The sequence below is a fragment of the Phoca vitulina genome, unplaced genomic scaffold (genome assembly GCF_004348235.1).
Source record: "Phoca vitulina isolate PV1807 unplaced genomic scaffold, GSC_HSeal_1.0 scaffold18, whole genome shotgun sequence".
NCBI classification, from domain to species: domain Eukaryota; kingdom Metazoa; phylum Chordata; class Mammalia; order Carnivora; family Phocidae; genus Phoca; species Phoca vitulina.
Window position 1 is genome coordinate 22,334,587 of NW_022589721.1, and position 15,238 is coordinate 22,349,824.

Consider the following 15,238-nt stretch of genomic DNA (forward strand, 5'->3'; position numbering starts at 1 on the left):
ACATAAATTCTTTATCTGTACTCACGCTCATAGTAGTTCAAGATCCCTTCTCCTGTACATGTTAAGAAACTAACCATGTCCACTGCTACCTTTGGTAGCTACAACACATTTCATGAAAATCAGCCAGCTGCCTTGGAGATTATGCCAAACAGGATCCCGTGAAATGCTAAGGATTGCCAGAGGGACCTGAATTCCCTTGTCTGCAGAAGCCGGGGAGGTGCGCTGTGCACGGGCAATTCCACAGGTCTGCGTAGAGAGTGATGTTAGATACAGTGTTGGCTCTGCTCATAGCCAGCTGAATTTCCCTGGGCAGTTCATTTCCTCTCCATGGACCTTTATTTTCTCATCTGCACAATGGACTCAGTGAGCCTTTTCCAGCTATTAGACTCTGAATAATAGGGTTTACACAATGCCCCAGGATTCATAGACAGAATGTATGAGCTGCTTCTCCACTATGCGTCTAGATGGGAGAGGGGCAATTTTAGAATACATTTTAAATTTAATTTTAATTAATTAAATATATTTTGTTATATTTTAATTAAAATATATTTTTTAAAAAATTTTTTAAAGATTTTTTATTTATTTGTGAGAGAATGAGCAAGAGCGAGAGCACAGGAGGGGGTGGGCAGAGGGAGAAGCAGACTCCCCACTGAGCAAGGAGCCCGACTCAGGGCTCGATCCCAGGACCCTGGGATCATGACCTGAGCTGAAGGCAAACACTTAACCAACTGAGCCACCCAGGCGCCCCAAAATATATTTTAAAATTTTTAATTAGAGATGGAGCCTAGAGCTTTTAGCTGAGTAGAAGTCGCAAAGTCCAGAATGTACCGCCTTTGGATCTTACTCTTCTTTCTGATTACTTTATTATCCAATTAAAATGTATGTATTTTTTCCCTTTGCTCTGTGCGACCTTTTTGTTCTAAGCAAGGCCATGTGGTGTTGGGGAAAGAGGTCATGGACCCCCGAGTTCTACTTCCAGGCTTATCTAGTTCTAGCTGTGTGATCTTAGACAAGTCACTAACCTTCTCTGGATTTCCATCTGGTAATACTACGATTTCAAATTAGCCAGAAGTCTGCTTAAAAAAAAAAAGGTAAAAACTACACTCACTTGTGTTTCATCTGGCATTTCTGAGCCTCGTCACCTGCAGATAGTTCATCTTGTGAATTGATGGGACACCCTAAAAGGCCACCAAAACCCCTGAAATCACCTTTTCTCACATGAGAAGTGTGCAGCTGCCATAGCCCCTGGTGAAGACCTTCAGTGGGTTCCCAGGGAGGCCCAGAGCCATGATTCATAAGTAGACTTTCCCCCCTGAGCCCCGAAGCTGGTGTTGATGTGTATCCCCTGCTTTGAGACACAGGACCACACAGGTCACAGGGTGATTCACCCACGGGCCGGGTTTCCCTCGGGGTCCCAGTCAGGTTTTCCCACGTGGGGCGAGAATTCTGGCCCCTGGCCTTGGCATTACACATTGGTCTGGAGATACTGTGATCGTGCAGGTGAAAGGTCGTGGTCCGTGGGTGTGAAAACTGTGTGGGTGCTGCAGCCCGCAGCGTCTCGGGTTCAGTTTCCCTGCTCCCCACACTTTTTCACCCTCCTGTGAGCTTCTGTTTCTGAACATCCCTTGTGGTCCGTGTCCCCTGGTTAAGCAGGTCTGTACGGGCTGAAGTCAGTCTGGGGAGCTCCTGGGGCCAGGAACGTCACGTCTTCCCGACCTCGGCTTCCTGCCCTGCTCCATCTTGAAGAGAGGAAATGAGACCCTGCAGCAGGTGCTCAACCCAAGCTACCTTCCTTCCCCTTTCCCTGGAAAACAATTTTATAGGCTGTGAATCTGTAACAGTTTCCAAAAGCCTACCATAAATAGTGTTCAAGTGAAGCAAAATGAAACAAAAAGGCAGCCGGGTGAACACTATCAGTATGATACATACCTTCACTTAGTGGGAAAAGGGACTGATGGGTCCTATTCCCTTACCAACCCTCACTCTCTCACGGTGAGATTTTTCAGCAGGTGTCTTCCCCGTCCCACTCCTACCCCCCATTTCAATAAAATACTTACAAACCTGCTTTGCATTGTTACAGATAAATGCAGAGCAAGTCACCCTGTCTCTTCCTATATTTGACCCTCCTCCAAGTGATCGATATAGTTTTAATTCACAGCCTAGAAACTTGAAGAATGAGTCAACCTGACCGATGATTCACAGATACTTGATCTGAAATGCTTGATGTTGTAGGGGTGGGGTGGGAGGTAGAATCAGAAATAAATTTCCTGACCCTAAAAGTCAGCATAAGTGAAGAAGCATGGGGTGCAGGGGGGTGGGGGAAAGGGATAGTTACCATCTTGTAGTTTGTAGGGATGGTTCCTGCCCTTGGGGAGATGCACTGTGTTGGGAGGACTTAGGGTGACCACAGAGCTCCAGTTTATGCCTGTCTATACAGTTAGTGTGCTTTTCCACCATTAAAAGTATCGCAGTGTGGAAACATGGGGTTCTGGGCAGACTGGACTAGAAGTTCTTAAATCAAGGTCAGAGGTTTTACTTTATTTATACGTGCATCCCCAGTGCCTGGCCTCTAGTAAACAGTTAGTAAATATAGCCTTGCTGGGTAGGTGAGTGAGTGAATAAGATTCTTAACCTTCTCTCTTGGTCTCTGTATTTCTATTTTCCATACATCTTTGTATGCTCCGCATCCCTAGGGTGACTGTACTGTGTTCTCAATAGTATCTTTTCCACTAAGCCAGAGCTTCAGATGCCGGTTGCTTTGGTTGAATGTATGCAACAGAAGCTGTGTAGCCCTGTGACTTTCAGTGAGTTACCCAAATGATTTACAATTTATCGGAGTAGGAAGAACACTAACTTCCCTGCCTAAGCTGCTGAGCAACTGTGGTGGAACTGAAGCTGATACTTTTATTATTAGCTGTCTGGCTTTGCTACCATTTTTGTCTAGAGGGTTTTCTTCCCTACCTAGAGGGTTCCTAGACCTTCAAAACTATATATTATAATTATATATTTAAAATATTATAAGAAATTAGAAAAAGAATAAAAAAAGCTATCCATAATAATTTCATTATCAAGACACTATAAGCCATTTGTGTTGTTTTACATAGTTATCTTAGGAAGCTCTTCATCGTTTCCCCATGGGCATTTTTCTGGAAGCATTGTCCATGTTCAGAACATTTTCAACCACCATTGTTTTTAATTTGCTTGTATCCATGTGTTTGTTAGTGAGCAAATCCAGGTTGCTTACTCTTTCCCCTTCTGTAAATGAACTTGTCCTTCTAGTATGTCCTGTATCTCAAGAGAATCTCAAAAGTGGAATCCTTGGATCAAAATACATGAAGTTTATTAAACTATATATATATCTGCCTAACAATATAGATAGAGATATTTAAATTGATAGACTTTATTGTTTAGAGAAATTTTAGGTTTATAAAAAAATTGAGAACAAAGTAGAGAGCTCCCTATATACCAACCCCCTTCCCCACCATTTCCCATATTGTTAACATCTGGCATTTGTGTGATACATTTGTTCTAAGTTATGAAACAATACATTATGATTAACTAAAGCCCACACTTTATATTCAGGGTTCACTCTTTCTAGTGTATCATTCTGTGGATTTTTCACACGTGCAAAATGTCCTTTACCCACCATTACATTATCACATAGCATCGTTGCACTGTCCTAAAAATACTCTGTGTTCCACCAATTCATCTGTCCCTAATTCCTCCCAAACCTCTGGAAACCTCACTGATTTCTTACGGTCACCATAGTTTTGCCTTTTCCAGAATGTCATATGGTTAGAATCGCACAGCATGTCGTCTTCTCTATTTGTTTTCTTTCACTTAGTAATATGCATGTAAGGCCCCTCCATGTCTTTGTATGGCTTGATAATTCATTTCTTTTTAGTGCTGAATCATTTCCATTGCCTGAATGTACCCCAGTTTGCTTATCTATTCACCTACTGAAGGGCTTCTTGGTTGCTTCCAAATTTTAGCAATTAGAAATAAAGCCAGTGTAAATTGTGTGCAGGTTTTCAAGTGGACTTAAGATTTCAACTCATTTGGGTAGACACCAGGAGCCTGTGATTGATGCATCACGTGGTAAGACTATTTCTGCATTGTAAGAAACTGCCAAAGCTTTATGTGTTTTATATTTATTCAGTGCTTATAGTTATATTACCACCAACACATTAATCCTCAAAATAACCCCTGGGTTGAAAGTTATTAGCTTCACCTTCTGGTTAACATCAAATTTTATTGCGGAAAAGGAACTTTGAAGATCTCTGAGCATCTACACTTCCTGATAGCAACATCTGTCTCCTTGTCACTGCATTTCCATGGCACAGTGGGTGCAATAGGTGCTCAGTTAGTGCTCATTACACATTGACGAGTGATGAAGGAAAAACCACTTCACGGTACAGATAAGAACATGGAGGTGCAGAAAGGAAAAGCAAGTTGCTTCTGCCAAACAGCATTTTACTAATGGCAGAACCAAGGCTAAAAGCTAACTGTTGTGCTTTATAGATGGTGGATGGACCCATATTTTGGGTGGTCAGGCCGTGGATCACTAAATTCAAGCAAGGCAAGGTTCTGGACTCTTGAAACCATACTTAGTGTTATAATGAACACCCTCTCCTCACGTTCAAGCCCACCCACTAGTCTGTACTACCACCATGTCACCCAGAGATGCCCAAAGGAGTATTTCATTTGGGTACAAGTGCATTGTGGCTACAAAGTCTCATGGCATTAAAATAGCAACAGCAGTAATAAGTGACAATAATAATAAAGCCAAGAATTATTGGGCGCCTGGGTGGCTCAGTTGGTTAAGCGTCTGCCTTCGGCTCAGGTCGTGATCCTGGAGTCCCTGGATCGAGTCCCGCATCGGGCTCCCTGCTCGGCAGGGAGTCTGCTTCTCCCTCTGACCCTCCCCCCTCTCATGTGCTCTCTCTCATTCTCTCTCTCTCTCAAATAAATAAATAAAATCTTAAAAAAAAAAAAGCCAAGAATTATTGATTGCTTAGTATTGTGAGGCTCTTTACATATATTATTTCATTTACTCTTGCAGCCACCTTCTGGTTAGGTATCATTGCTAGCCACAATTTAGAGATAAGAAGTTTGAGGCTTAGGGAGACTGGGTAAGTTCCTCACGCCTCCACAGCTATTAGTAATAAAGCCAAATGTGTGCCCATCCATTCCTGACTCACTCAACAATGTACTATGCCATAGTTAAGAGCATGTGATTTAGAGTCAGGCGGACCTGGGTTAATATTCTGGGACTACCATTTTACCAGCCATGCAATCTCGACTTTGTGACTTCTAGCTGCAAAGTGCCCATGTAAAATGGGGATAGTAATACCTACGGTGACAAATGCTATCTGTTGTCTCTTCAATGGCCATTGTCTCTCCACTGCATAGAACCATGATAGGTTCAGGTGGTATCTATCCCTGGGGCCTCAGGGAAGACAGGTTCCAATCCAGCCTAATGAGATGAATCAAGATTGGTTTAAACCAGGTATGGAGATGGCAGGCATGCATGTTATCTAGTTTTGTTAGGGAGCGGTCCTCTTCAAATAAGAAGACAAAGTACCCCATAGGGGAAGCTCATTCTTATCTTTTTTTTTCCTGCGGGGATCTAGGGTAAGATACCTGGAGGTGTAGCAGCCATCTTGCAGGCATGAGGTAACAAGTCAACAGACTGAAATGCTGAAGCAGAAAAGATAGGAAAAGCCTGGATCTTTGATAACACTGCAGGCTGTCCCCCCAGCCCAGGGAAGAAGACTACCTCCAGACTTCCTGTAATTGAAACAAGGCCTACTTCTTTATGCCACTCCAAGTTGTCTTTTATTTGCAGCTGAAAACATTTTGAGTATATATACAGATTTCCACCAAAGCAGTCAGTGTTGGGCAGCTTAGTATGGTGCTTAAGAGCCCAAATTCCAGAGCCAGAAGTCCCAGGTTCTAATCTTGGCTCTGCCCCCTTACTAGCTATAGTGATCTGGGCAAGTCACCTAGCTCCTCTGTGACTCATGTCCTCATCTGCAAAATGCTCATTAAATGAGCATTGAGTATCGAATGAAGGATACTAGCAGTTCTTACTATTATTATAATGAGCATTAAATGACTTAATGTTTCATACGTGATGAGAACACTACCTGACACGTAGTAAGTAGCTATATACCTGTTGGTCAAAAAGAAAAAAAAGTAAAAGAAAAGTAGCCACTATTATAGGCGTGGGTTTGCACCTTGATCTAATCATTTGGCCACTTGTGGTATTTAAAGAGCATCTTGACCCTTTCACCACTGAGACTCCTAGAGCATGAAACTCCCCCTAAAGTCTGTCTCAAAACAGCCACAGCAGTGGTTTCTTTTTGACGGAAAAGGCCCCTTAGAGAACCAACCTGTGCAGGAGGAGGGGCTGTGGCTACCAAGTCGTGTCATGGAGTGAATGACCAAAATACCCAAACTTGCCCATGCAAATAGGTGTTCATCTCCCCAACAGCCCTTTTAGAAGGTTCTAGACTTTCTCAAACTCCTTTTTGAAAGGGTCTTTCCAGACAGTGGCTTACTCTCTTGAATCTCAAATCTTTCGGGGAGGGGGCGGTGGGGGGGTGGGCAATGCCTGCTTTCCAGGCCCTTCTCTGCCATGAGGACGAGATGCTTGGCCAGTGTGTATGCGGGAGCTGCTTGACCTGGGTCTCTCTCACTTGCCCACTACCCACGTTGTCACCTTCTGTAGAGATCAGATTTGAATTTGGGCAAGGGCTAAACATTTTTTGGATACATATCAGTTGTGAGATTAAAAGATCAGCTGGTAAGATGTGTCCATTAGCACATCCTGTGGTATCTTCCTTCAAAATGTATGCCCGTTTCACACCTTCTCACCCCCTCCACCAATGAGAGTCCAGACCAAGCCACCTCCACCTTCTGCCTGGGCCACTGAGGGAGCGTGCCTCCTAACGGGCCTGGCTTCTACCCTGTCCTCCCTTTTCTCTCAACAGCCAGGGAGATCTTTTCAAAATATAAACCAAATCCTGGGATCCACTTGCTCAAAACCCTTTAAGGGAGTTCCACCTCACCTAGAATAAAATCCAAAGTTCCTCTTGTGCCCTGTAAGGCCCTCCCTGAGTGGACCCTAGGCCCTCCCTTCCTTGTTTCTCTTCTTGTTCACCCTACTTTCCACACTGGCCTTCTTGCTATAGACTAAACCTACCTGAGCGCAGGCTGGCCTCAGGGCCTTAGCACGGAATGTTCTCCTTTTCTGGAACACTCTTTCCCCTGCATACCTGACTCATTTCCTCACTGCATTCAGATCTCTGTTCTGATGTCAACTCTGACCACCATCCCCCAACACAGCTGCCCCCAGCCCTCACTTTCTGTCATTATCCATAGTTCTTATGCCTTGCTGATATTATTACAGATTTGGTGACTTTATGCGTCTCCCATCAGAATATAAGCCCTGTGAGGAGAATGGCATTGTTTTGTTCATTCAGATATCCACAGACCCCAGAATTTTCTGCAACTCATGTTCAGTAAATATTAAACTAGATGAGGCCTGTCTCTGGGTAGAAACAAGGTTTGTCTGACCAAGTCCTAAGCCTGAGGTCTCTCGTGAACCTGCTAGGTTGGCCCTGAATCTACATCTCAGAAAGCTACTGATAGGTTCTAAACAGTGGGAGCAACACCGGATCCATGTGTAACATCCCAAAGCGAAGACTTCGAGAGTGAACGCGCAGGTGACCAGACGATCCCACCTGCCTTTTTCTAAAAATCCTCTTCATCACACTTAGTTCTTGTTCTCCCTCCCTGTGCTTCTGGACACCAGACAAGCCATGTCACATCTGGTGTCTTTGCACCAGGCAGATGACAGTTCTCATCTGTGAAGGTTTAAAAATGAAGTGGTCCTGTTCCTTGACATTCTTCCCATTGAAAGATGGGATTGATGTCCTTTCCTTGAGTCTTGGTGATGGCTGCAAGCCGTAGAGTCACAAAACGTCCTGCAGCTCCCTCCAGATTGCCTTGGGGTACTCTTTCTGAGGGAAGCACTGCGACTACCTTGCTGAAGAAGCCACGTGTAGGTGCTCTGGTCTGTGGCTTCAGCTAAGCTCCCAGACAGCACCCAGCGCTGGCCGACAGCCTTGCAGACCACCATTTTGGATGTTCAGACCATTTGCACTTTCAAATGACCACAGCCCAGCTGACATCTGACTCCAAGGGCATGAGAAACCCCAAGTGAGAACTGCCCAGCCCAGCCCTTCCCAAATTCCTGACCAAAAACTCATGAGCAACATAAAACGATTGTTGTTTTATGGTGCTAAGTTTTGCAGTAATTCATCCTCAGCAATAGTAGCTAGAACCCCGCCCTCACTCTTCCTCCCACGTACTAAAGCCCTCTTGGCAAATTTTTCTTTCACACCCTGGGCATCAGATTTCCCATGTGTAAGTTAGAAGTGACAATCTGTAGTTATGTGGTTGTTGTTTAAAGCAAAAGCAAGTTTTGTTTCAAACCTAGCCTGGTTCCCAGCACATACTGCGTTTCCTCAAATCTGAGATGCTATCGGTTAGACAACTCACTATTAATTTATGCGCCATTAAGAAAGGAACAAATGCCTTCAATTAAACTACCGAACACCGCTTGTTGTAAGACGTGTGTGTATTTGGAGATGGTGAAATTTGAAAAGATGTGTTATCTTAGGACCTTTGATTTAAAGAATCACAAATACCTAGTTAAGCCCAGGCACAGGACAAGACCCTCCAGATGTGCATTTGTGTGGAACGAGAGGAGAGCATGAAGCAAATGTGCCTTTTTCTGAAAGTCTCCAATCTGTCATCCTATTTTACACGATACAATACAAACACCCATAGAGACAACTTTGTGGTCCAGGCAGAAAGTACCTTCTCCGGCGGCTGTCAAATGGTGAGAATTCAAATGATATCACAGCACAGTTATTTAGCCAAAATGTATTTTGCAAGAGGAATGAAGTCAGATCCCCAGTTCTGGCTATAAGAGGACAAGTCGTTTGTTGTGGAAACTCATCTCTAGTAATACTAACAGACCAAGCCCCGTTGCTCTCCAGTTTTTGAGTCTTTTCTTTTTTAGGACATTAACGAGTAGTTCCTGCGAGATGACATCTCCACTGAGCAAAAGGGGTCTGGGCAGTGGGCAGAGTGATGGCAGAGATGCAGGCTACATACATCTAGTGGAGCAGAAATATAAGCATCAGAATGCCAGCAGGCTTGAGGCTAAGCCCTTATGGAATGCCCTATTTATTCAGTACAGCCTTCCAGAGGGTTAAGGTAATGGCCCCCATTTGAAAGTTGATCTCCTTTCAGGACCAGAGAGGTTAAGTCTCTTGCTCAAAGTCACACAGTTTTATTAGGTCAACAATCCATCAGACACAGAGCTTGTGCTCTTATCCACAGCGCTTTGCTGAGCAGGGTGTTTGTTTTAAGATTTTATATATTTGAGAGAGTGAGAGAGCGTGCATGGGGGGGAGCAGGGTGAGGGCAGAGGGAGAGAGAGAAGCAGGTTCCCAGTTGACCAGGGCTCCTCGATCCCAGGACCCTGAGATCATTACCTGAGATGAAGGCAGACGCTTAACCTTCTGAGCCCCTGATGATCAAGGTGTTTGCAAAGACATGGAAGTGAGTTCATATGAGACTCCAGCCAGCCCAGTGCTCAGCTCAGCTATCCTTCCAGTCTTACTTAACAGGGAATTCCTTTTCACACCTTCTTGCTATTGCCAATATGAGTTTTCCACTAATAAGATTCTCCTTGCTTCCTCCTCTGCTTAGTGAAAACCAAAATGTCAGGGCCCCAGGTGGCTCAGTCAGTCAGGCGTCGCAACTCTTGGTTCCGGCTCAGGTCATGATCTCAGGGTTGTGAGATCGAGCCCCATGTTGAGCTCTATGCTCAGCTGGGAGTCTGCTTGACGATTTTCTCCCTCTGATCCTCCCCCCCCCACCCCCGGCTCCCTCTTTCTCTCTCTCTCTCTCAAATAAATAAATAAATCTTTAAAAAAAAAGAGAGAGAGAGAAAGAAAACCAAAATGTCCTTCTAGGTCCAGCTGAAATGGGGCACCTTAACCCTTGTTCCTACAGGGCAAGTCCAGCACATTGTCCCTGGGGCAGTGTGGCTGGACCTCCTGGTGTTGGAGGTGGTGTTTCTGTGGGTCATTCTTATTAGACTGGAAGTTTCCTGAGGCTCTGGAGTTAGACCTGAGTCTGAATCCCACCTCTATGACTTACGGCTTGCGTCTTTGGGCAAGTTTCTTAGTTTTACGGGGTTTGAATGTTCATGTCTACAAAATGGGAATAGCTTCCTTCCTAGGATTGTCCTGAACATTAAGTGTGTTTGCTTAGATGGCATGATAAGGGCTCTAGATTGTTATTCTGCGTGAGCTACTCACTCAGTGTCTTCGTGCGTCATTGCAACTACCCTCTGAGGTAGGTTCTTTCATCCTCATCCCCACTGCACAGACGAGGAGGCTGAGGTGAAGTCCTGTCCCCTTGGCTCCACAGCTAGAAAGTGACAAAACTGGGCTTGAATCTTGCCTCTGAAAACTTCCTCTCTTGATGGGATCCCATTGGGAACCTTCCATGGACCGAGTTCTGAGGAAGTTTTGTCACATACCAGCCCCTTCAGATGTGCTTTAATTAAGGTCTCAATTTCCCACTCATTCCTATCTAGGAGATCTTTATCCTGACTTGTAGGAAAAGGATGCTCCAACCAGCTTTGTCTCGGTGAAATGTTGTTTACACACTGCCCATTCCTGCCAATAACATGTTCCCCCAGCTTCTGGCTCTCATGGGGGGTGGATTATCAGCACCTTCATTGCCCGTTTATATAATGAACAGAAAACACAGATCAGGTTATTGGCCTTCAAAAGCTCAAGCAAACCCCTTAAGTAAAATTCAGATCCCACGTCAGTCCCCAATCCAGCAATGTCAGGGCCTCAGTCACCATTTACGTCAAATGACTTTGCTGGTTGAGCTTCTTTCTGGTTGACTCTACCGCTGGTCTCACGGGCACCCCCTATAAAATGGCGGGCAAAGGAAAGCAGGCATTTCTGATGTGCTATCTTCATCTTTTCCTCAAGAGTATCACTTAACATCCCTAAACAAAATGACCTTCATTTTATTTGCCAGAGAATATTCTGAGTGAATAGAGCAAGATCCGTCACCCGGTGGGGCCTGACACGGAGCAGGCCCTTGAGAAGGTTGAGCCCCTCAGAGTAGAGAGCAGGGTGGGGAAGGGGGACCCCATTGGGCAGCACAGCAGAGCCCTCCCCGCGTGAATGGGATCTGGTGAAAGCCAAGGGGCTCAGAGGGGGATCCCAGGTTGACTCGTGGTCCCAGCTCGCTGTGTAGACCGGGCAGCCAGTGTGCTGCCTGCAGGACTGCAGCCATGACCTTGACCTCCCCTTTTTCTCAGCAGCAGAGGGATCGTAACTACGGCGGAGAAAGATATCAGGGCAGAAATCACTGAGGACCAACACTGTATCAGGCACTGCAAGAGTTTCTGCAAGTATTTGGAGATTTGCCACGTATCAACGCTTGCTGACTTCAAATTTATTCCCATTGTCCTCAGAGAAGATGTACTGTGTGACTTCAATCCTTTGAAATGTATGGAGACTTATTTTATGGCTCAGCATACGGTATGTAGCTGGGAATGCTGCATGTGTACTTGGCAAGGAACATGTACTCTACAGGTTTGGGTGGACTGCTCCATAGATGTCATTTGTGAAAGCCCAGGCCTCTGCCGGGGGGGATGGACAGTGTTCACTCTGCCACGCTCCCAGGGGAAGGGCAAGGGCAAGGGCAACCTCCAATCGGGCGGAGAAGGCACGGCCGGGCTCTGACCCAGGGAGGCAGACACTGTGCCAGCTTGTTCTCCATGTGGCCCAAAGAAGAAGAAAAGGCCAAGAGCTCTAAGTGGACCTCTGAGGTCAGGAGGAAATGTCTAGAGATTTGCTCAAGGGAGGGAAGTTTACCCACAGAAGTGAGCAGCGAAACCATGTGCCCCTGGAACTCTCTCTCCCACACAGCTGCCTTTCCTCCCCACGGATTCAGCATCCATCCATCTGAGACTTGCTCCTCGTAGTTGCTGTTCTAGGCTGTGGAATAACGGATTCAACATTACCCCTGGCCTCCCAGAACTTGCAGGGAGCCAGGGGTACAGATAATGAAACAGACAGTTTGGCCAAACAGGGTAGGGGTCATAGCTGGTAAAGTGCATACGTATCAGAATAGAGTCATTCTTGCCTAGCTTCTCCCTTTGTCTTTCTCAGTGACACAGATTTGTAGGTAAGAGAGGAAAATTTCCATAGGGAAAGTGAAAGATGGAGGCAACGTGGTCCTATCTGTAAACCTATTTAGGAAATAATTTCATGAAGGGCAAGGAACTTGTGAGTTCCTAGGGCCTGGCATGCCAGGACCAAAGAGAGAGCTTTGAGACTGTGTGTGTGTGTGTGTGTGTGCATGCGTGTGTACGCAGGCTCCAGCGTGCCCTGGACCCTTTTTACAAACTGGGGAAGCTCTGGATGCCTTTTGAGAATAATGCTTTTAAAATGCATATGGTACAACACTCAGGATCACAAAGGAAAACCGTTGTGTTGAAATGCAGCTCTATGCAGGGACCTGCACAGAGCAGGGAGAGGCGGGCCTCGAGGTTTCTGGAGTAGTGGAGAGATGTTTTATGGGCAAGAAAGAAACTTCTTTCCATAGGTTGGTAATTCTACGTTTAAGGAACTAGTTACCTGCAAGACTCAGCTGATTTTCTCACCTTTTTAATTTCCCTTGTTTGTCCCCTGGGTGGAGGGAGTATGATAAATTGGCAAGACAGGGTGGTGGGGAGTTAAAGGCTGACTTTGCTGGGAGGGAGGAAGGCCTGGGGCTGGGAGATCAGAGAATGTGTTTCTTTGGTAGCTTTTGGGATCACTTGTTAGGCTTTTCTACCCCAGCTGGGAGTTTATTGAACATAGAGTACAGCCTAGGAGGGTAGGGTGACTCTTTATGGGAGCTGAAGAGGAGCCCAAGGTTCAGGGAGGACCCATGCTTCACTCTGGCAGAGGCTGTGGGCCCATGAGACCAGACACATTATGGAGGAACTATGGAAGCCACTTTGCTTATATCTCCCATTCTTATTACCACCCTAGGACCTGAGGATCCACATCTTGCCCATGAGACAACAGATACTGAGCAGAATTAATCCAAAGCTCCAGCTAGAAGTGGGGGGGAGCTAAGATCTGATTCCACATAATCCCAGGCTCTGAGATCTCTGTTTCCACTGCCACATGCCCGGCTGCCTCCCTACAGCATGGAGGCCATGGGTGCAGCTCTAGGGATCAGGTTGCCTGGGTTCCGATCCCAGCTCAACTCTCAAATGGCATGATGATCCAAGGGAAGTTCCTGAGCCTGAAAGTCCTCGTCTCTGAAATGGGATGGTTTTATCACCTTCCTCAGAGTCTTTTCTTGACGACGTAAGAGATAGTGCATTTAGAACTTTGAGCACACGCACCTGACATGTAAGTGCTCCGGGAGAGTAGGTTACTGTGGTTATTAGTAGCCCAGCAGGACCAGGAGCAATGTTCGGAGGGTCCCTGGCATACGATGCCTCCTCTGTTTACTCCTCCGACTGGCAGGCCGTCAGCAGTTTGTTTTGCTGGTACGAAGGTTGCCCTGATGTTCGGGAGTGACCCGGCAGGGCTGAGATGATTATACAACCCTGCGTGCCCGGCCAAGTTCAGCGCTTGCCTTGGCAGCCTGCTAAGCCTGTGCTGCTGGGGTTAAGGGAACAACTACCCTCCAGCCTGCTTTCTCCCTTTGGAGAAGCCTGGCCTTCATTCAGAATGATCTTCCAGTCCCATGTCACACGGTGTGCTCACTCACCCACTCCCTCCCAGCACGACCTCTGTGTCCTCCCCCAGGGAGATACTAAGCCTGCGGTGTGTTCAAGATCCTTGTGTCCTTCATCCCTGTCTCTGCCCTACTAACTCTGTCCCCCACTGGTGCTTCTCAGACACGGGTGGGCACAGGGGCTGCAGCCTCCCCAGCTCCCTGCCGAAGGTTCCTTGTTGGCATTGCATATAATATGTGCTTTCTATATATAAGCTTTTTTAAAAAAGATTTATTTATCTATTTTAGAGACTGAGCACGAGTGGGAGCAGCAGAGGGAGAGAACCTCAAGCAGACTCTGCTCTGAGCATGGAGCCCGACGTGGGGCCCGATCAAAACAACCCTGAGATCATGACCTGAGCTGAAACCAAGAGTTGTGTGCTTAACCCACTGCACCACCCAGGCGACCCTATATATAAACTTTTAAAGATATATATATATATCTAGCTTTTCATCAGGTTGTGAGCCTTAAATGATTAACTAGGAAAACCCATGGAAACACATCCTAAGCTCTCAGTGTTAATCATTATCGATGAGTGCCGTCATTCCCAGCAGTGAGGGGAAAAGGCAGGATGTGGCCTCAGCTGAAGCTTGTGGCCTCCGAGTGTCAGCTTCCTGAGGCCAAGTGGGGTTGCCAACAGCTATCTTAGTGAGGGTGTGAGGATCAGAAGGGAGGAGGGGTTTGAGAAGACTCGGGGCACAGAGGGTCCCGAATTGGACAGCGCTCTCCTCTTGCTCAGCCTGGGTCGGCCTTCAAACCTGGAGGTGACACCTCCCGCCCCCCTCACCCGTCGGGGCTGCAGGGAGGGCTCGACCACCGCTCCCAGCACCCCGGGGGCTGCAGACTCAAAAGCTGAGAATTTCCAGCTGGGTTGAATTTTCTTTCTTTCCCCACTTTCCAATATCCTCTTCTAGCACCTTCTGAAACTCCCTAGTCTTGTGCTCCTAAACTCGGGCACTGGCCACTGCTTAATTGTCACAGCAGACCCCCCCCCCCCGGGAGTCCCCAGTGCCCTGCAGCTCATCTCATCCTCTAGGCAGGGCCTTGGGCCCTCCTCTGGCCAGCCCAGCCCGCCTCCCCAGGGTCTGTGGTGGTTGCACAACCGAGAAGTCCCTTGCCCTCCACACAGTCTTCCATCTCCTTCTTTGGGCCTTGTCCTTTCTGCTTCTTGCTACCCCGGCGTACCCATCTCTGATGGCTGAAATGCATCTTGGCCCAAATGCCCCTGCCCTGAGCTTTGCCCATTGGCCCCATCTGGAGCAATTGTACATATTTTTCAACCTTAACATCTCTGTTTTTTAACCTTCTCGTTTTATGTATTTTACTTCTTTGTTGCTACATTCCATA

The 15,238-nt window shown here is 46.5% G+C and overlaps 1 protein-coding gene across 2 annotated transcripts in view; it reads left to right on the forward strand.

Annotated features, from left to right (window-relative positions):
- The window catches only part of LOC116639315, a 340,505-nt gene that overhangs the window by 227,563 nt on the left and 97,704 nt on the right, over positions 1 to 15,238 (forward strand). Inside the window, exon 4 of one of the 2 annotated variants that reach the window (XM_032415491.1) lies at positions 11,432 to 11,651. The exons of the other annotated variant lie outside the window; for it this stretch is intronic. Coding sequence (XP_032271382.1) covers positions 11,432 to 11,651 — 220 coding nt within the window. The remainder of the gene's footprint in view (positions 1 to 11,431; positions 11,652 to 15,238) is intronic. 2 annotated transcript variants of the gene reach the window in all.